This window comes from Centrocercus urophasianus, unplaced genomic scaffold (assembly GCF_019232065.1).
Source record: "Centrocercus urophasianus isolate 14NV4802_14NV808 unplaced genomic scaffold, USGS_Curo_1.0 seq_10, whole genome shotgun sequence".
Classification (NCBI taxonomy): Eukaryota; Metazoa; Chordata; class Aves; order Galliformes; family Phasianidae; genus Centrocercus; species Centrocercus urophasianus.
In genome coordinates this window covers 25,493,477-25,515,888 of record NW_024884142.1, presented here as the reverse complement: position 1 = coordinate 25,515,888, position 22,412 = coordinate 25,493,477, and the positions used below count along the sequence as shown (strand labels likewise).

The window sequence follows — 22,412 nt, the reverse complement described above, 5'->3', positions numbered from 1 at the left end:
GATGGGACTCTGAGCAACCTGATCTAGCTGTAGGTGTCCCTGTTAATTGCAGAGGAGATGGACTAGATGACCTTTAGGGGTCCCTTCCAATTCAAAAGATCTTATGATTCCATCATAAAGTTATATCCTCTTCAGATGTAATTTTAATTAGAAAGTGTATAATTAAACGATAAAAATTGTATATATGAACATATTAGTATGCTGCTCATATCATACTTAAAAGTAAATGAGCTATATTAGTTCCTACAGCCAAAATCAGTACATCATTCACCTCTGCCTCTTCACAAACTACATTCTTCTCTCCTCTTCTCATTAGCACACAAATTAAGAGCAGCAAAAAGAAAACAAGCCTTCAGCCCTATCTCTTGCAGGCACTGTGGCATAGAGAGGACTGCATGCACTCCCAGTAGAGCTGCTGGCCCAAGCCACGCCTCGTTTCCATAGTGCCTATCAATTATCCCAAGCCACAGCACCGGGCTGTCACCAGAGGGAGCCGCAGCAAGGACAAAGAGCGGCGTTTCGCCGTGGTTTTCATTGGCACACACAACACAGTCCAAACGCCTTTTCCGAATTACATTTTTTTATTAGACGAGCACAGTTTTAATACACAATTTCAAACTCCACGTGTACACAGTCTAGGATGCAACATGTTCCCTCCCGCACCGAGCTACAGAACACCGAGGCCGCGTCGAGGCGAGCACCAGCTCTGCTCTTGCAGTGTTACAAGCGGTGGGGAGCAGGAGCTTTGCACACAGGTATGCGCAGGATGGGATGAAGCATATGAGGATGAGGCAAAGAACAGGATGAAAGGAATGAGGTGGATCTGCCCTGGCTGAAGGAATGCCCTCAAGAAGCAGCTCTCCATTTCCCCTCCCAAATTCCTCAGGGTGAAGAGGCAAGCAGCTCGTGCTTACACTTCCCTGCACTGCGCACGCCAAGCTCTAGAGAAACCAGTGGGGAAGTTGCTTAAAACTGACAGGATTTGGCATCACCTGGTGAAGATCCCCGTCTTGTGCTCCTGTGAAGGCAGTTCTCAAGTCACTGCCTAAAATCTCAGGCTCCCACTTTGCTATCATGGGATTCCAACAAGAACTGGACTCCCTAAATGAAAGGCCTGACTGGGGTGGAGGAACTGGGAGGGACAAAAAAAGACACCCACAAAGAGTTGGCAGCCTCTTTCCATTTTAGTGATAACACTTGGGCTGCTCAATGCTTCCATAAGAGAGTTACTTTAAAGCATAGAGATAGATTTAGGGGCTTTATTCCACATCCACTTCCTTGGAAGGTTTGATTCTAAACAGCCAATGCACGTGTCTCTTGACTCAGGCCACAGAATCAACATAGTGATTTATTTAAAAAAATAGAGATAATAGAAACTACCCATTTGTGAATTGAAAGCTGAGCACATCTGAGAAGACCCTACAGTAACAGCCCCCTCTCTGACAAGGCACTATCCAGCAGTGTGTGGCACAAGCAAAAACATCTCTATAAAGCCACTGATACAGTGAACGTGTGCACGCACATAGGCCCACACAACAACTTCAGCTAGGTATAAATATTTAAAGTTTAGCTCACACTACTCTCTCCTTTAAAAAGTGGGGTAATTACAAATATTAGCTAAAAATTGGGATCACCTTTATATGCAAAATATTTTAAACAAAATTAGGAATTTTCTATTTCTTTCAATAAACAGCTCATTTCCACAGAACTTTTCCATTATCCAATAGTTACATCTCATTATTACAAAACTGGTTTAAAAAATTCCAGATCATCTTGTGTAACAAACTAGAACTCTACTTGCTTTAATTACAAAAATAAGGCTGTTGCACAACAGACAAAATTCACATTCAAGCAACATATATACTCTCTGGCTTTTAGCTAGCCTCTTGTAATTCAAAAGCAAACATTCCAAGGGACTTACACCACCAATCCACGCAAACAAGCAGGATATCTTCGGAGCTAGTGTTGCCCACCATACAACTGATTGCACCCACAGGAATGCTCTGAAATAAGCTACTTTCACCTTTTGGCTGTGACAGAACTTGCTCTCCATTGAGCTGGAGATTTCTATTCTATAGTTAGTAGTGTTCAAGAAGAATTCTATAAAACTAATTTCATCCCTGGAGAATTCAGTGAGATTTTGCCTTTTGCAACAGGCAGCCAGGGATTTCCCCTGGGATTATTCAAGTGGATTTACTCACTTGTGTCGATTTTTCAAAAGTGGGACTTCAGGCAGTTTTCTAAGTTTACAATATATCAAGTACATGATAAATCCAGGATGGCTTCTCTGTAATTAACTGTGTAATTATCTCAATTTATATCTGTATTCTTTTTCTAAGTTAAAGAATCTTAAACTTAAAAAAAAATAATTACATAGAACTTGTTAATGTACAGCTCTATCTCGTGTCACATTCCCTTCTTATATTATATTAAAGGTCAAGTCTCATGAAAATATGGGATTGGTGACAAGAGTGAAATAATAACTTACTACATACAACATAAATCCTAAAAATACATATATATATACTTGTATACACACAGACATACATATGAATGTTATCAACCCCCATTAAGGGGTCCTCTAGAGAAGATGCTCTAACCAAGACTTTGTCTGGTAAATACCACCATGGACACGAAATCCATGCGTGCTCTTGTTCCATCTAGCTCCCCTAGCTGAGCTGAAGAGATAAACAAGGGTCTAAAGAGGGACCAAAGAGGGTCCAAAGATTTATGGATGGATATCATTTTAAAGCTTAACATCTCCTTTTATAAAGCTTTCTTGTCTTTGTACTAAAGGGAAAAGTCACAGAGATGTAAGCAGCTTGTAACTGAGACAACACCGAAAGGAAGGTAACCAGTTCTTTACTCCAGAAACTGGTAGTCACGAACATTTCTCAAATCATACCTCTATAGTCTTGAGTAGGCTCTTATCCAAAATCTGAGAGGCTAATGTTCTATCATTCAGCATCTTTGGCAGGGACTTGGAGAAATATCTAGTATGTACCCTCAGCAAACTGCGAACAACATAGAACTTGAGTGGCTGAAAACAGCTGGCAGAGCTTCAGTCCAGGGGGATTTCAATAGCCATGATGACTGGGCTAACAGGAACCTCCTGAAGTTTGAAAAGAACAAAAGCAAAGTTCTGTCCTCGAGGTGGTGACTGCGGGATTTGGTGAAAATCAGGTTGGGCATAGGCCAGCAATGCACTACTTGGTACTGATGAGTGCTACTTCTGAAACATTTTATACACTTTTTCTCCAGTAGGAGAAACTGGAGAGAGTAGCCCTCCACCAAACCAAAGCAGTCAGGGACCTGAAACACAGAGTCTATGAAGAGAGTTTAACAAAGCTGCATTTGTTTAGTCTAGCAAGAAGACTAAGAGGTGATCTAATGGTACCCTGCTACTATCTTGGGTCACAAAAAGGTGGTGCCAAACTCCTCCTGTGAGAGCTGGAAAAGATAGCTGCAAGTTACTATCTGGGAGAACAGGCTGGATGGTAGGAGATTACTGCAGCACTGCTTAAATAGACAGTTATGAGACCTCCATCTCTGGACATTTTTAACACTGCTAAACAAGTCCACATCTGACCTGAGCTAGTGTTGGTGTGAGTCCTGGTTTATAGAAAGCTGGACCAGATGATCGCTAGTTGTCCTTTCCAACTAACTCACATAGGACGGCATGTTTATTGACTTTTATAGAACATGAGATTTGTTACACAGACAGGGTTCATTTCTGACACCTTTTAGAAGAAGCTGGGCTTCAGAGATTCTGTGATCGTAAAAAGGCTTTCCCACATGATTGGTTGTCCTTCATTTATGCAAAGACGTGAGGATGTGCATTTGAGTAGCACTATCCAGTCATTATGAAGTCATTTAAGAATCAGACAGTTTACAGCATAGCTCTTATTTTAACAGCCAGACTTGATTCAAAACACAGAATGCAATTTGACTTCTTTCCAGAACACGTTTTGTAATGGTTATTGGCAAGTCATGGGCCTTGCATCTGCTATGTTTGTCATTAACAGTTCTACTGAAACAATCTCCACCTGGCTCCTGTTCCTCAGTTGAGTTGACTCTCATGGCCTCGTCCAGCAAAGTACAAGCTCAGTTTTCTCACTGTCTTTGAGGCACCTCCACCATTCCATACATGGGGACATAGGTAGGACAACAGCCTGGCGAGTTAGGTATGCTGATGGGCAGTGGCAGAGTGTTTACCAATATAGAGGACTGAACGCTCTCTCCAAAAGTATCTCTCTGACTCTTATGTGGCTAATGGTGGAGATGTGCTTGATAACAGGTCAATTCAAAGTTTTGGCAAAATTTCATTTTTAGACAGTCCAACTGTCCAATTTCGGGTGTTTAATCTTTCTTGGTAAACAGATAACGATGTAATCTTTAGCTATGAGACCTCTTCTTTTGAACTAACCAGTACAGTTTCATCACATGATTTCACATGCATTTCACACTCATTTGGAAAAGGAACCATGTCAAGATATTTTGCTTTGGCACCCCGTTCATGATAACAATTGTTTTTAAAGAACCGGTATCATGAGGCAAATCAGGTTTACATGACAAAGGTTAGCAACTCATGTTTCTTACAATAAAAATGATCTAGCATAAACATAATAATAAATAAATGTAGAATAAAAATACAGCAGTTATTGGCTTGAACTGAGATCTTAAGATGTTAAGATCAACAGTTTTTTTTGTTTCTGGATAGTAGTTAGCACAATCATTCTAATAACCACCAGCATTTTAACTGTGCTGATGAGGTAATTTCAGAAACAGTAGTTGGTAGAATTAAAAACATAAGGAACCTGTCTGTATGAATTTATTCATGAATGACAGAAGCCCTGCACTTCCACTTCTTATCTTTAAACCAATGTGTCTATTAGAATATCAGTGCTAGTTGCAAAAGCAATGCAAAGATAGAAGTGCTACCATCAATGAGTATTTTTAAAAAGGAAGATGCGTAGCCCAGCCTTAATCCTATTTCATATACATCTTATTAACTCCACACTGGTGGGAGAGCACCATCTTATAGCAAGCAGACTACTAGTAAGGATACGTTTGCTCTATCACAGTGATCCATAAGTGAAGCTGTCACGTGCTAAAGAACAAGGTCATTCATCCAGAAGATGCAGTTGTTGATACTTCAGAGAGGTTTTCTGGGGTTATGACTCCTATTTAAAAGAAAAGAGAGTGGGAAAAAAAGATTATTAACGCTATGAATACATATTCATTTTCTGTGTCTGTAACTCTCACAATAGGATGTTCCTACCCCTGGTCCACAAAACAGCTAAGGACACATCCCTCTGAAACAATATCGGACTGATAGAGTGTTCTAGCCAAGCTTGTAATGACAATCCTCCAGGTTTGTAGCAGGCTCTTTCCCAGGAATATTATTGCATACCAGCTGCTATTTCTGATTGCAGTAGAACATCTTTTTCCTAGGACTATTCAAGCTCCAAAGCAAGGCATGCTGCCAAAATAACCTGCTTTTGTGGTTCCCTGATGAAGTTCCCTCCTACTCCTCTCCTCCAGGCAGTCCAGAAATAGACTCCTGACAGATGTGTAACTCTGTATATACAAAAGAGCTACCATCCAGGCCTGAAGCAGCACTACTACCAACCACAGCTGTATTACAGCAGCAAAGGGAAGAAAATCCTCTCCTGTGTTTCTAATCTAATGCTCAAAGGTGCTCTATACAGCCATTTGAAGGTATTATTCAGGCTTCCAGGTGGCAATAAAACCTCATATATTATACTGTCCTCAACAGAAATATGTTTACTGGATTTGTATTCTGTTCTGCAAATTCGTATTCTTTACATTTTAATTATTACCCAAAAAGTTTCTGCAACTCCTGGCTGCTCCATCTAGTCAGCATTTAAAAAAACAATAATGCATAATCATAAGTGCTGTCTTTGTTGGCCAGCACAATGACATTTTGGTGACTTAAGTTCCAGACATTCCAGTGATCAAGACTATCTCTGTCCAGTTAAAAAAGCCAGTTGCTATCAATTTACACTGATGATGTGACACAAAAATATACTTCTCAAACTTCATTATGTGAATTTTTTTTATTTTAAATGCTTTACTTCTCTTTGTGACTATTTCAATTACCTCATTAACACGAATAGCTACCATGGTAGCTGTGCATCTAGATGCAAAGTTCATTCAGTTTAAGGAAAGTTCAGTCTCAATATTTCAAGTATTCCATGAAAAGTCTGCCATATTACACCGACCTTAGGTGCCAAACTAGGTTTCAGTCCAAGAAAGGAGAAGACAGTGTTGCTCTCCTTCGATTCAAAAAAGCAATCATAATCCTAGAAGAAAAAAATAAAAAATAAAAAAAATGAGTCAACATCTGTGTTCGTGTTTTCCTGCTTGATCTTCCCAGATCAGAGTTAAGGGTGATACATAACAAAGTTCAGGAAAATATTGATACTTACCCATTCTCTCCCGTGCAAACTTATTCTGAAAGGTAATGACATCACCAACTCCAAAGGAAATGAAAAAATGCACATATTCTCTAACTGAAACACCTTTCACTACTTTACTTGGTAGAGAAATATAAACATGGATTTGCATGAACAAGAAATCCACTGCAGATATATTTTTAAGTAGTTAGGTGCCCAAAAATTCAAACTAGCTTCCTATGAGGTTTCCAACATGCATTTCAGCAAACAAAAAACTAATGTGGAAACCTCCAGATGACCTCTCCACTTCTTCTGTGGTGGAAGAGACTTCACTACAACTCTCATCCTTTGAAGTCAGCAATTTTACCTCAGATTTGGACACATCACATGATTATAAATGAAATGTTACCATAAAGAATTTTATTTTATAGAAAGGTTGAAAAAAAAAAAAAGTTTCATTGCCATAACTATGCTCATTTTAGGTTTGAGCTGCTTAAAATCAGTGTCTGATCTCAAAGTGTTACTACTGCTTTTACTGTTATTGCATAGGACAACTGCTGCTCTTCTATCATCAGAAAGCTGATAGACTTCAGTTTTTAAGGAAAATAGTGAACAACAGAGCACAATTTAGTGAATTGGCAAATAGCAAGAAGCCAGGAAGTTTCAGGTTTTCTTAGCAGTTTAGTAAAGATTTCCTCTATGGCCACTGACAAACAATAAAAGCACCCAGTTCGGACTCCTTTCCTTCTACACATGGCTATAAAGCGGAATATTACTTCCCTACTTAACTACTTCTGACAAGTAAAATACCATGTATGTGTCAGGAAATGTCAGCTATATGCTCATTATGTGGCAATTATTTCTAAATATCTAAAATCAGTAGTTACACTTAACTTAAATGTATCCACTAAGAGAAATCCCTTTAAATATTGACTGTGCACATGTACACTTTCAGTACAGAATAGTACAGGTAGTCTTTGCACCTCCACATACTTGCCATCTGCATGGTAGTGGTTTGCAATGCTCCTGACCTCAAAAGCTAGTGCTCCTTTTGCTCCTATCCTCTGATCTTGTTAGTTTTTGAGACTGATTTCTCACTGTAATAGTTACAGGTGCTGCTATCACTGAAATTCAACCTCAATTTTTGCCCAGCATTATCTGCTTTGCCCACTTGTTTCCTTCCACCTTTGCTTTCTCCTGAACCTGTAAACTCACAAGCCACCCACAATCACAGGGGACCATGTAAGTTAAGCAAAAGAAGCTCTAGATGAAAAGGAAAAAATCTTTCACTTGGCTGTCGTTGGAAGGCCATAATGGTGTATTGTATGGTGTATCATTATAGTAAGATTAAGAACCTTCTATCTTCCAACCAAAGTTTACTAAAGCCTAGCCTACCATCACTCGTGTTTACATTTTGCCTTCTCAGCTCCTAAGTAGGAAGCAAAAAAAAATGTTTCTCCAAGTGTGATACACAATTTCCAATGAATGCCACCTACTCTCTGGGCCCTATGAGAAATGCCAAGTTTATTTGCTTTCACTGCCAGGGGAGTTAAATGCCTGAAGGAATAAAGCCACACCGGAGCATAGGAAATTACAGTCTCCTGCACTGATCAGCATCATGGATTGGAAAATAGACCTTGCAGACAGATGCTGCTTATCATTATGAGCACAGAACTATTACCATTATGTTTTAAAATGCTAACATATGGAGATATATGAGACAGTTGTAAGTTCCTTCCTTACTACTTTTAGGGACAGCCTGTTCTACCTAACTTTGACAACATACAATTAAATAGAGGAAATAGACATGTTTCCATTAATGAAAAATCCTTGAGGGTGATGAGCTGATGCTAATTTCTGATTTAACATATATCTAAAATTAATAGGCACAAAGTAAATCCAGATAAAGTTGACAGATCTCACAACTAGGCCATGGTATGAGCTGAAACATTACTGGAAGCAAAACCAACAATGCCACGGATGAAAAGAGAGCAATGTAATCATCAAATACCTAATTTTTTTTACCTAAATACTGCAGCTCTGCCAAAAGACAATCAATTAAGCCCTTGACCTCTAAGAATAAAACCAGAAAATTGCACAGATGCTGCTAAATCTAAAAAGGATCCAGCCTGGCTCTGCTAAAGCAGATGAAAAGCCATGAGGAGCATGAGCTGTATAAGCAAGCACATGTGAAGACAGTATGATCTGAGAACTAGCCTTTTGTTTTCACCCTGGGTTTATCCTTACATGTGTCATCTGTCTCTGGAGACAAAGGTAGGGGAGCAGTGGATGAGTACAACCCACAGTGAGAAAAATAAGGGCACCCTTTTGGCATTCAGGCAGGTTTAAATTGGCTTAGGTTACTCTTTTTAAACCTGAAGACTGTTAGCAACCAACCTGCAGGCAGGCAGCTACAGCAAGCATTTCTGCAGCTGCATGGCTCAAGGCAAACATCATTTTCACAGCCCGCCAGGAGTTTTTTTTTTTCCTTTCAAAAGCACAAACAGTTTTTATGAGCCCCCAGTGACTTGTTTGCCTCAGAAGTGTCCAAGAGAAGATCGCTCAGTTGAGTCCTCATCTTGCATCAGCATTTTCAAGTCCTATATTTTTTCCTAATCCTGATGTCTCAATCAGCTTTACATCCATCACCACTTAAGACCATGCTCTTTTCATGTTTTCATAAGAAATGTGAAAGAAAAACAGGGTGTGGAAATAGTGACAGCCAGAAAATAGCATCATAAGGATTAGAGCTGCGTTCCTTGCTCTGACAGTGACTTTGCGACTGGCTCATGCACCAGTATCTATGAACATTAACCTCCAGAAACCAATCATCAAAAGCTTTCTGCAAGTGCTAATTATCAATTTTTACTTCTAGAAGAACGCCTAAATTTATCCCACATTTTTGCTGACTATCAGACCTGGACTCACTATCTAAAAACACCCTGAAGGTTAACTAATGAGATGAACTAAGAATATGATTATAAGAGCACAGAACCCAACACATTCATTCATTTTAAAATGAACAGAACATTGAACGACCTAAAGGTGATCAGCTAGAAGAAATTTCTCCCATGCTTTGAAATATCTGCATTACAAAACTCACTATAATGCTTTTGACACTTTCATGCTTTACTGCGGGTTAGGAAGAAAAAGCACCACACTTTCAAAGCAGCAATAAAATTTCAAACAGGAGTTTTCTTATTAATGACTGCAATGAAAATATATGACCTCAAAATACTTTGAAAAAACATTACAAAAATGCATAATAACTCTATAAAATTTGACAGAAATCACTTTGGTAAGGCAGTTTCTTAAGAGATTTTTGAGAAACGTGATCTCAAGTACTATAGTCACAAGGACTCATCAGTTTTGCTGTACTCCTGTGTGTGGCAAGAGTTCAAAGTGAGTATCTCTGGCTTTCCTGGTAATATATGAAAGATAACATGTTCTAAATACACCCCATCATTCACCTGACCTTTATAAGGAGGTCTGTGGATATTTGAGCCAAATAGAAAGACAGTGACTGAGGCTGAGGAAGGAAAATGGTGCTAAGGTCAGGCAGGAGCACAGCACATTTGCAGTCTAAGGGGTTCCCCTTTAAAACACTCCATGGGACTCCTAAAGATGAAGTAACCCACCATCCACTATTTTTGGCAAGGCAATGGCTCCCTGCTCTGCACTGGGCTTCACTACCATGTCCTTGCTGCCAAATCCACAGGCACAGAGGCTTTGCTGGAGTCAGCAGAGTAGTGCTGTCTTGACCCTGGTACACCCATGCCCTGGAGACACTCAGAAATCAGCTGATAAACTAAAAAAGTGCACAGATGTGGCAAACTGGCACCCACAGCCCCAGTGCAAAAGGCAGCTATGTGCACAGACAGAAATGTGACTGTATTACTTATTACAATCCTTGTGCTTCCCAGAGCTGCTAATTACACTTTATTAACATATAAAACCATGGCAAATTTAGTAGCTAATAAAATAAATGGGACAGTGGACATGAATAATCAATGACAGAGACGCTCAATCCCTCTGGAAAAGTTGAAAAGACAAAAAAATATGAGTGATAAATCATGAAGATGAGGGTTTGAAAGGTTACATAGAATAAGGAGTGCTAGACAGGATAAAAAAAAATATCTCTGGATGGTTTGAGGGGATGGAAAAGCAATGGGACAACAAATGGGGTTGGTAAAAGGATATTTCAAGACAGAAAATGCTTAACAGGATACCAGCCACATGACTGCTTCAGACTTGGCTTCTCATCTGTAAAGGTGGCAGCAGCTTGATCATCAAGCAGTCTGACCAGGATACAGCCTCTGTTTTACCACCAGGGCAGTAAAGATGCAGGAGGAGCTACTGGAGAACAGATTAGCGGACATAATGAGCTCTCGCTTTGTTGAAAATAAACAAAGCTAACAACACTTAAGTTTCAACTGCTCACCTTCAGAGCAATGCAAGACCTTGCTGGCCTTTCAAGACAGTAGCATACAGCTCATTTTTGCTTTCCCTGCTCCTGTTGTGTGACTCCAACCAGGATAGAGACAGACTGTGTCTGAAAAGGTCTTCAGAAGCAAAGTTGCCCCAGGTGGTAATTCACATTCACTGCCCAAATGCTACAGTGAAGCAAGAGCTGCTTATTCTTTGACCTGGTAGAGAGCATTCTGGTAATTAGGATTTGATGGCTTATTACAACACAAATGCCTTACAGCTTCCTGGCATTTATGTGGGTTTTATGCCAGCTTATCCTGGTAGGAAAGCTGCTGGCCCTTGGGAAATCTCTGCTCTTTAGAAGTTCCACTTCCAGGGTAGCTTTTCTTTTCTCAGCAGCAACCACCAAGTTGTTCACAAAGCTCAACCTGGCTACAGGAGCAGCCGCATCTTGACTATAATGCAGACTCTTTATGTGTGCTGTATTCCTATTGTTATGAGATCAAATCATTTGAATGTTGTGATTACAGACACTGCCATAAATAATGTGGCTGACCATTTGTTAAGCAGGTAAACTGAGACTTGTTTAAATAACACTACAATTGCTGCTAGAAAATATTGGCTGCACATCGAAGTAAAAACTGATGATGCTGTAGATCAGCGTAAATAATTGTCCTTCAAGGGTAATAACAAAAGAGTGATGGCATTGGGCCAAAGTAAAACATTAGCACAAAGCAAATTTTGTCTACTAGTCAGCAATTATGCAGACACTGTCTATACATTAATGCAATTGAGAATAGAAACTTTTTACCTACTGCAGTTTCAAAGACAGTGTGCACAGAGAGAAATGTTTCCAGTAAGCATTTTTAAAAGAGCAAGTTGTTTTTTTTTTTCACATTAGCTTTTAATTTGCAAGAAGAGAAAGAGGGAACTTGTTAAACATTTCGAACAGATTCTTATTGTTTATCAGGTGTTCACCACACAGAGAAGTAGAAAAACAAGCGGCCTGCCCAGTAGCCTGCACTGCTTTTTGATGCAGATTTTTAAAAATGTAATCGTTAATTGGACAGCATATAAAGAGACCTCTATTGCCATGCTTTTTTAACTTGTTTCTCTTTAGCAACCTTTTTTTTTTAACATATATATATATATGTGATCATGACCTTTCTATTCTTATAAAAGAGATAAGGTACTCTTCAAGAAATAATGGGCAATTCATAATTTAAACACATTGAACAAGCACTCTGCTACTGACCAAGTGAATACTGTGGGCCATTGAGAACAAGCTGTTAGCATCCTTCCTAAAAAGGGCAGCTCAGTTCTCGGGGACAGATGACATTCATTCACTGATCTGATTAGGATTACAATGGAAAGCCTTACTCAGCACAGCTCTCCTTGGAGAATGAACATATGTGCACGTGTATTCTCAGTATTATATAAATACACAAAACTAAGAAAATCTTTCCTGCACAACACAGGGCAGTCTAAACATTAGTTTTCCATTAGCTAACTTCCTGATAAGATCTATGGACAGGATTTTTAAAGAGCTTATATAACTGATTCTACAAAGCAATTTGTTAGTCCTCTCCCATGGGCTAAATACTTATTTCTGTAATCTCTCCAGTTGTAGCTTCCAAAAACATTTTATATTTTTATAAAAAGGAGGCCCATATCAGCTACAGCTCTACTATTTGGACAGTTACATGCTAAAATCAGGCTGTTATTACGTTTGCCATTCATTCAACAATCACTAAAGGATACACAGTCATCACATATCCAGGAGCTAACGTCCCTCACCTCTGCACAGGGAGTCCAAGCGCAGAAAGGCCTCTCAAAATTAAGATATCAAAGTGGTAGAATGCCCACCTGGGCAGGAAATATTTGAGTGTACATCCAAGAAATATGGATGATAACAGGTATGTCACTGTTGTGCACCTTCTAGCAACTTTTTTCAGCACCTTTACAGATAATCTTGAGTGAGATCACACAACATGCGCAGGAAGCTGAGTGATCGGACCTGGCCAGCACAGGTTTATGAAAGGCAAGTCCTGCTGACTAGCCTCACCTCTTCTATGATCAAGTGATCCAACTGGTGGATGAGGAAAAGGTCTTCAATGTAGTCTACCTAAACTTCAGCCAAGCCTTTGACTCTGTCACTCATGGTATTCTACTGGAGAAGCTGGCTGCTCGTGGACAAGTAGACTCTGCTGGAGACTCACTAGCTGGAGTTCTGGGCCCAGAGACTGGTGATGAATGGAGTTAAATACAGCTGGCAACCAGTCACAAGAGGTGCACTTTGGCCACAACAACCTCAGGCAACACTACAGGCTTGGGGCAGAATGGCTGAAAGACTGTGAAGAGATTAAGGACCTGAGGGTGTTGGTCTACACTTGGCTGAACATGATCCAGCTGTGTACCATGGTTTAGTAAGCAGTATCGGTGGAAGGTGAACAGTCAGACCAAATGACCTTAGAGGTCTTTTCCAACCTTAATGATTCTATGATTTATCATGTTGTTAAGCTGTTTAGACAATTTCAATATTATCCAATCTGACAATGACACGAGTTTGAAAGGAGGGAGGAGCTGAAACACCAGGGAGTGAACTGTGGTAGTCACCCTCTCACAAGAAACCACGGCTAAAAGATATAAATTAACCATCCTACACAAAAACTCTGCATGCACATATTTCATGTTGATCATGTTTCAAGGCACCTATAACTTTACAATGGACATGCCAACTACATTAGTTGATTTTCCTCTTAGAACATTTTACTTTTACTGAGATCAGGTGACATCTTAGAGCACTGAAGGAAAAATAATGGATTCCCCTCTTCCATTTGTTTCTTTTGGGAATGAGACTGTCAGAAACATCTTTCAGCCTTTTCTTTGTTTTCTTTGGTCTTTGGAAGAACAGAAATGGCAAGGTATTAAAGAAAGAAGAAAGCCACAAAAATTGTAATGGTACTGCAGTGAATTGGTGTAATGTTTGCTTATAAATCAACTACAACTGCTGCATCTTCAAAGTGTTTTTTAAAATTTAATTATATTAGCATGATTACAAGTGGTACAATGGTGTAGTGTATTACTTGTTTCCATCTTCTTGTTCCCTGACCACTGCCATGGCCTTCTGTAGGTACTGCTCCAGTACACTGCTACATCCATATCCTGCACTATACTATGCACTCTCGGTATATTACTGCCACTTAATGAGTTTTCTCATCCTTAGCATATTTTAGAAGCCTGGGTCTTTTACAGAAGTCAGTAGTCAAAGTCATCCTGACCCACTAAAGAATAAATCCCTTTTCTCCAAAAAAGTATGGCAAAAGGAGAGCTAAGATCACAAACAAAACTGCTAGTGGCCTATGTCTGTAAAACATCAATGTAATTTAAAAAAAAAAAATAAAAAATGAAGCAGTATTCTTTGCTATATTACAGTAACAGTTCTAGTTTTATACTGGTCATCTTTAATTCCTTCAAACTACATAAACACTCTGTATTACTCTACTTAGGAAATAGTATCTGAAACAGACTAAGATATCTCCAAAATGTATCCAGTCTTTGACAGCTATTACCTTTAAATGGTGGGATAATTTACAGGAACATGCCTGCTACTTTACCTTGAAACAGCTATACGTAATGTTCAGAAAGCAGAAAATTCAGGCTAAAACTGCAGTGCTCAGAAATTTACTCTCTCCACTACAGTAAAGAAGATTTCAGCAGCATTAATCATTAATCTAAACAGACATTATACAATACCTGAGCATTCAATTGAACTTTTATCTAGTGAGATTATCACTCTTCTGAAGGCTAAACTGGACCACCAAGTTGTTGAGTTGGACAATATCCATGCAAGGCTGCAAGGACCTGTATGCAGCCTTGCTGGATACCACATTAGCCTCACAACTGCCCTGGCTCCGGAACTGAAGACCATACAGCAGTCATGCTGGAAGGGCATTATGCCACTTTTCTTCAGGATCCAAAGAAACATCTTTCAAACTCTGCATAACAAGCTCCACAATGGCAGGCCAGAGCAGAAACTCTGGAATGATCTCTAGTCAGATTTCTTAAATTCTCTCTTTTCTCCTTATTAGAGAGTAGTTACCAGCTTGTCATTTTACACATTTAAAAAAAAAAAAAAAAAAGCATCTTAAAAAATAAAAAAGACAGAAATTTAACAGTACACAGAAATCACTGCAACAGTATTTGACTGTGCACTGAATAGTTTCTTGAGAACACTGACCCCCTTTCATTGACCTATTTTATTTCTTTGTCTATAGGCCTTCACTGTTTTGATGGCGTTGATAGTCACATATTGCATTTCAGGGAAGGACAATAAATATCAACTATCTCTGTCTCTACTGCTGTGCCCACTGGACAGTGTATCAGTGCTTACCCTAATACACTAAACCATCTGGACAGCTTCCAAGAGGGGAAAAAAAAAAAAGGAAGAAGAAGAGAAAGAAGAGTCAGTCTGCTGTGTAAATATTTTCCCTACAACTCCCATCTGGAAACAGATTTCCTTTTAATTTTGGTTAGCCTAAATTTCAGACAATTTCACATCAGTGGCAGATTTTCTGTGTAGAAAACTATCACTGTTTCAAAGCACTAACTTAAACCTTTTTCAAGCTTAAAATCAGAGTGCAGCTTCACAGGGAAAGGGGCGATTTCTAACCTCCAGAACAGATCCAGGATTCACTTCTAGACTAACAAGACTGCAAATTCAAATGTGGAGATATAATAGAACAGAAGAAGGAGGTGTGAGACACAGGACTAAATTCAGACACCACTTTTTCAGTATTTCTTGCTTGCAACATTAAGAACTCCCCATGCCCAGTGTTCTGGCTACTGCTGATCCTGGTTGGATTCGTGTAGGTGCAGCTCCTCGCCAATCAGGTGAAGAAGCTAAAGCCCTGCTCAGCGTCTACAAACCTCACTCCAGAAGCCACATGCCCAAAATTAAGGCATTTCAGTTCTTGGCATCATATTATAGTCCCCCTGTGAATTTGCCTCAAATGTACCAGTCTGCAATGACCTCTCCATTTGCCTGGACTTTCCTGTGTTTGTGCAAGAAAGATAACAGTAAGCAGGGTAATTATTTATCCATTCATTTTTTCAACAGTGTTTTTAACCTGCAGGATACTGATTTAGTGTCATAGTCTATGCTATCAGCAGTTCTTTACATAAGAATCTGAATAACTCATGAGCAAACTTACTGATCTGGCTGTTAGGGAAATATAGAATGAGAGATAGAGCACTGAATTTTTCTTTAACTTTGAAAGCTAATAATTGAGTTAGGAAAACTTAGAAAATGAACTACAGTCTTTAATTTCTTGTTTTCTTTGGGTCTGGCCTTGATAATGCACCAACGTTCTGGCTGTTGTCCAGCAGCACTTGCACAGCATTAAAGTCTTTGTTTCCAACTCTGCTCTCCACTGCCTCCTGCAGTGAAGTCGGGAAGGGACACAGCTGAGACAACTCCCTGAGCTGGCCATTGGGTATACCAGACCATATAAATACATGCTCAGCAATAAACACCAGGGAGAACTGTCTTCTAAGGTAGCCATTGTTCAGAGACTTGCTGGAGATTGGTCTGATTTTGGGATGTGATGAGTGACTGTGTTTGCATTATTTGGTGTTTTTTCACCTTTCCTTCACTTACTAAGCTGTCTCCCCTAACCTACAAGTTCTTCTCACTTTTGCCCTTCCTATTCTCTGCCCTGACCTGCTTGGAGTGTCAGATGAGCAAGCAGGTGTACTGTTGCTTGGTATTGACAGAGGTTAACTCATAGCAGCCTGCTTTGGCACCTGAACAGGAACTCAAGATGCATTCAAGACATCAATAGACTTGATAATAGCGTGCTAGAACAAACTTTTTACCTCGCTGTTATTTGGCAGGCTCTTACTTTCTGCTGCTGATCACAATGCTGTTCTCAGTCAAGTTTCTTGTTCTCTTACTTGCTCCACTGCTTTTTCCTTTTCTTTCTGTATAAATGTGAAGGGTTGTTAATGGCTGCTTTCATCTTTTGCAGTGTTATCACTTAATTTTGCTTTGCCTGGGAGAGTTACGATAAAAAAATTGGCCTCCAGCCTAATCTTGTATGTGGCCCCTGCATTGCTACCATGCCAGTACTCTGGAACCATCTTGTGGAAACAATTGGCAAATAGCTCTTTCTCCTCTAGTCCAAAAGCCATTTCATGAAAGAAGGAAGAATGAAATCTTCTGCTCCTCCAGGGCAGATGCTCCCACCCATATCACAACGGGCCTCCAGTTTCTTGAATACCCCTATGTAACCAAATTGCTAAGTATTATTGTATGCACTGCAGCTGATGATGACTTCACATAAAATTAAGTAGCCAGTTGGAAATGCTGTCCAGGAACATGACCCGAGAAAATCAATCCCTGGGTGGCAAGGTGCGTGAGCCTTGTAAAGGACTGGGTAAGTGTGCCAGTGAACAAACCTGAGCTAGCTTTAATGCCCAGCAGTCCAAGCCAACCCCTCTCCTGGATGAGCACTGTAACAGATGGATTCCAAGTCATGGAAAAATGAACTGAACAGACACCTGATGGGGATGGCCCATAGACTAACTGAATGATACTTAAGTATATATAAAAATACCAGGGGGAAGGAGGGTGTTGAGGATGTATTGGATATGAACTACAAATAGTACAGAATAAGAAATAGAGATTTTACTGGGTCTGGCTGGCATAGAGTTGTCTTCATACTATGGTGCTTTGTTTTGGGTCTGTGACTGAAATAGCCCATCAGTGTTTTGCTACTGCTCCTCTGTGTTTGCACAGCAGCAAAACCTTTTCCATTTCTCAGTGGGCTCCCTTCTTACCTCCCTCATGGGTAGGCTGGGAGTGGGCAACAGGTTGGGAGCATACACAGCTAGGACAGCTGATCCAAACTGCCCAAATAGATACTGAATGCCAGCAAGCAATAAAACAAAGTAGCTATCACTTTTAGACTAGGTTGGCATTGGTTCTCTTTTCAAGGTTGTGAGTGATTACATTTGCACCACTGGTTTTTTGCTCCATCCTCTCCCTTTTCCTTTACCTATTACACTGTCTTACTGTCTCTATCTCAACCCATAAGTTCTTTTACTCATTCCTCCAATTCCACACTTGCTTGCCCTGGGCAGGAAGCTGTGAGGGGCCAGGGGTAGAAAGGGAGGTGAGTGAAGAAGAATCTATGTAGGTCCTTAGCTGCTAGAGGAGGGGGAGGGAGTCATTGTTCTGTCCTCCATTACTGCACACAAGGACTCCAGTAAAACTCATTTGACAAATGGTAGAGAGGGATGTTCAATGTAAAATTATAATGTCTATCTACACTCTAGCAGTGGAGAGAACTAAAATCGTGCTGTCAAAAGGCCACATGGTGCCTTCTGAGGAAAAAAAAGTTCAGTTTTTACAGTCTTTCCAAAGTATCTTAATTTTACTTCTCTGTATGCAAAGAGTATAAGGAGCATGCACTCAAGCACTGACATTTCCTAACTCTTTCATGATACTTGCTATAGCAAGGTAACTGTAGTCACCTCAGATTCACACCACTGTAAATTAAATGAGGTTCATGTGCATGGTGTCTGAAATATAGACTTCTCTCATAGACATACAATATTACAGCAATATCACTAAGATGAAATAACAGATTGTAGAGTCACAGAAATATCCAAATTATCATAGTGTCACTGCTACGACATAATACTGGATTATCAGCAAAATGATTTGTGTTATTGTCTGCTCTCTGCTCTTATCTAGCTTGCTCACAGGAAATAAAAAAATGATTCTCACTGAAAAAAGTTCCTATTTCAATATCCTATTAACAAAGCTTTTTACTGAAAAATTGGAAAGTGGATGTCAGATTAAGAAAAAGACAGATGAATGATCATATCTGCAATTACAGCAGCTCAGGAAAATGTCACTGTCTCGCTTATGCTTCAAAACATGGAATTGGTCTGTTAGTGCCAGAAGGATCCCCCTCCCTGTATTTTGCATATTTGTTTGGAGGAGAGGGGGATGAGTCACCTCAAACCTTTTTCCTCTCTATACCAGCTATCCCATATTCTAATGGACAACACGAACACTTCAGGGATACTAACTGGAAACACTGAAGAAAAACTTCAGTTGCATTCTAAAAAGTTATTATTTCAAATAGTAATGACTTTTCACAGAAAAAACAAACAAACAAACAAAAAAAAAAACCAAAACAACTGTATGGCTATGAACATAACATGTACTCAGGGTTCCTATGTCATACTCCTATGAATCTCTCTTGAAACTGTGAACAAAAGCATATTTTCTTTTCCTTGTCTAGCCCTCATATTTTTATGGAAACAGCAAAGGATCTGATCAGTCTGTATTCTAGGTCTGCATTGTCAGTGATAATGTGCAAGTCAGACCGAGTACATACGTAGCTCCTAGTAGTATGCTGAGACTGTGGAACTGGCAGGGACAGAAAAAAGACAGTATTGGTTAATAGAGCATAATGGAATAGAAACTGGCTGGACATAAATCAGGAATGAAAGCTTCAATGTAACAGAATTAACAAGTTTTTGTGGTTATTTTTTAGTTAATTTTTAAATTATGCAGTAGCATTTTTGTTGTTGTTTAATATTATGTAAAGATTAACCAATGGAAATCCTCACTGTGGAAATCAGAAAGGGGACATGATGTGTAATGCCTGCTGATTTCATCTAACTTCTACAGTATTATAATCTCCTTTCTAGCACTGACATCCTTTGTCTCCTGCCTAATGTCCTGCTTCCCTTTTACCTGAGAACTTCATTAATTAATGCTAGCAGGATAACTAATGAACTTTGAAGATCCAGCACATACTTTTTCCTTCATCCCAGAAAATATGTTGCTTTGAAAAAAAACAACAAACAAACAAACAAAAACAAACATATTTGCTCCTTGAAGGGGTTCATGTAGCCAGTGAGGTCTGGTAAGATTAACTCTGCTCCAGAAGAGCTATCAGCTGAGCAGACAGATTAACAAGATCATCTCACATGCTGCATGACATCTTCTGCCTCACTAATTCCAAACTGCAATTTCTAAGACTTTTTTAAAACATACCATAAAGAAAAACTGCAAAAATGCAGAATCGATACGAAACAACTGCTTAGAACACTGCACTACCCAAGTTCACTAAAATCACACTGAACAATATAAATGCTGATATCCACAAGTGAGGAGCTGCTACAAGAGTGTCAAAATCCCTTCCGTGTCCCAGATAATTTTCTTCAATGGACATTTTATATTCTGAAGTAGGAAGGTATGAGTTAAATAGCTGAGGTAGGAGGTCTTGTATTGGCCTTGTTTACATATCAGAGGGATGTTAAATATTTTTCTTCAAAAAAGCCACTTAGCTGTTAATCATATACAATTTGGTGAAAAGATGAGAGGGAACCTGATTAATGTTTATAAATATCTAAAGGGAGGTGGGGGACAAATGGATGAGGCCAGGATCTTCCCGGCAGTGTGTATCAATAGGAGCGGCCTAAAACTTGAACATAAGAAGTTCCAAACAAACATGTGATGTTTAAGACACACCTGTGCAACCCATTGTAGGGGACCAGCACTAGCAGGAGAGTTGTTGCACTCAGTGATCTCTCGAGGTCCCTTCCAACCTCTGCAATTTTGTGATTCTGTGTAATTTGTTGCAGAGGATCCTGAATCAGTTCTTGTGCTCTTCCTGCATTAAGCTAGCCATCACAGTGCAGCTAACAGGTTCTCAGCAGATCTGAATGATCCATCAGCTAGCAGCAGCTTACTTGCACTGCAGTAGAGTCAGACAGGAGTAAGTTAGAACTAGTTTGGATGTCTCTTCATCCCGTTGTATCCACGTTTACCCTGATCCATCTATTACAACCCAAACACAAACTTTCCTGTTTCATCCTCCTACTAAACTCACATACAAACCTTACAAAATCACTTCTCAATGCATCGAGAGTGGTACATTAAATCAGGGGGTCTCCCATCAGACAATTCAGTAAATACCTTAAAACCTGCCTCCTGAAGGATATACAAATCATACAGTTGAAGTACAAAAGAATGTAGCAAGGAAGAGAGGACACAGATCTTTTTAAACTTTGTTCTAAGGAGAATCTAAGTTCCGGGAAGGTTTTCCTGGGCTACAAGAGAGCCTAAGACTCAGGGCTGCAGACTAAGTAGGGAAGTAAAACATCCATATGGTGCCATTCTTAATGTAACAGTCCAAGGCTACCACTTCAGCTTGCACTAGCTGATATAGATGTTATTGCAGCTCACACCACCAGAGAAATCAGTTCACCCATCAATTTGTTGTCAGATTTACAAGCTCTCAAGATTATTAGTTTTTCAGCAGAAAAAGTGTCACGTTGCTTCTCTTAAGGGAAAAAATAAAACTATTTTACAAATCAAGTAGCAAATAGCATTCAATTTTCCTAGGGATTCAGACTGCAAGGGTTCTTTGAGCATAAATGAAATTTGCACTATATTATGCATATATTATGCAACAGCAACACAGAGGGAGCTAAATTATAATAACAATATGACTCAATCTAGTCAATGTTCTCAATTGTGGTACCAAAGATTTCCTTCCGAATTTTTGCTACCCTCAAGTAGCAAAACCAGAAATCACCATAGTCCAGTGGTCTAACAAAAGAACTTTACCACCAATAGGTTGTACATTAATCTAGGTACTACTGAAGAAGCTCAACAGCAAGTTTTGCCTATTTAGAAGGCCAAGAGGGTATACAATGGTTTTGATGTTGTCCCACTCTATGTTCTTATCTCTAAATCAGAGAAGTATGGATTTGAAGGTTTACTAATAAGTGGATAAAGAATTGGCTGGATGGTTGAAGCACCAGACTGTTGTAGTCAGCTGCTCTATGCCCAGGTGAAGGGGCCTTGGGCAAGATGTTCTAGTGCCTGATTTAGTGGTTGGCAATACTGCCCACAGCAGCAGGGTTCGAACTAGATCATCTTTAAGGTCATCTTCCCAATTGAAGCCAATCAATGATCCTATAATTCCAACATGCTGAGGTATTAGGATATACAGCCACACTGTTCATTGACAACTGTAACAACTACTTACTCCACAGTATCGATCATCACTGAATATCTGTGGTGGCAATGGATTGCCTTGTGCAGGCTGCCTGTCCTCAGGAATATTTTTATACATCCACTGTCTTTTCTCCTCTGACATCGTAATATCCACTTCTTCAAACTCTATGCGATTGGCTTCTAGAAATCTCACCACATCTTGTTGCCTCTTCTTTATCTAGATGAAAGAAAAAAAAACAAAAACACAATACATGAGAGCAAGTCAACCATAACCCAGATGTGTTACAAACCTGAGTACATTCCTTCTCTCCTGTCCTACTTCCACATGACAGAAAGTCAAGAACTCAGGAAGAAAGGGGAATTTTTTTTTCAGTTTTAAGTTCATAGACATTAAACACTGCTGTTTCTCTACAAGTTGACAAAGGTACCTTCTCATCCCATTTTTAGAAGGCTGTCTCTCTAGTTCCACTGTGGAATTTTCAGCCTTTCGCTCTGATGAATCTTTAAAAAGATAAATA

The 22,412-nt window shown here is 39.5% G+C and overlaps 1 protein-coding gene across 1 annotated transcript in view; it reads right to left on the bottom strand.

The window, feature by feature from the left end:
• Nucleotides 1-568: 568 nt before the first annotated feature.
• Nucleotides 569-22,412, bottom strand: part of SH3BGRL2 (SH3 domain binding glutamate rich protein like 2) — a 41,565-nt gene continuing 19,721 nt past the window's right edge. The window contains exons 2-4 of the mRNA XM_042817563.1: nt 21,926-22,111; nt 6,246-6,326; nt 569-5,183 (exon numbers count right to left, since the gene is read on the bottom strand). Coding sequence (XP_042673497.1) covers nt 5,175-5,183; nt 6,246-6,326; nt 21,926-22,111 — 276 coding nt within the window. The 3' untranslated portion in view covers nt 569-5,174. The remainder of the gene's footprint in view (nt 5,184-6,245; nt 6,327-21,925; nt 22,112-22,412) is intronic.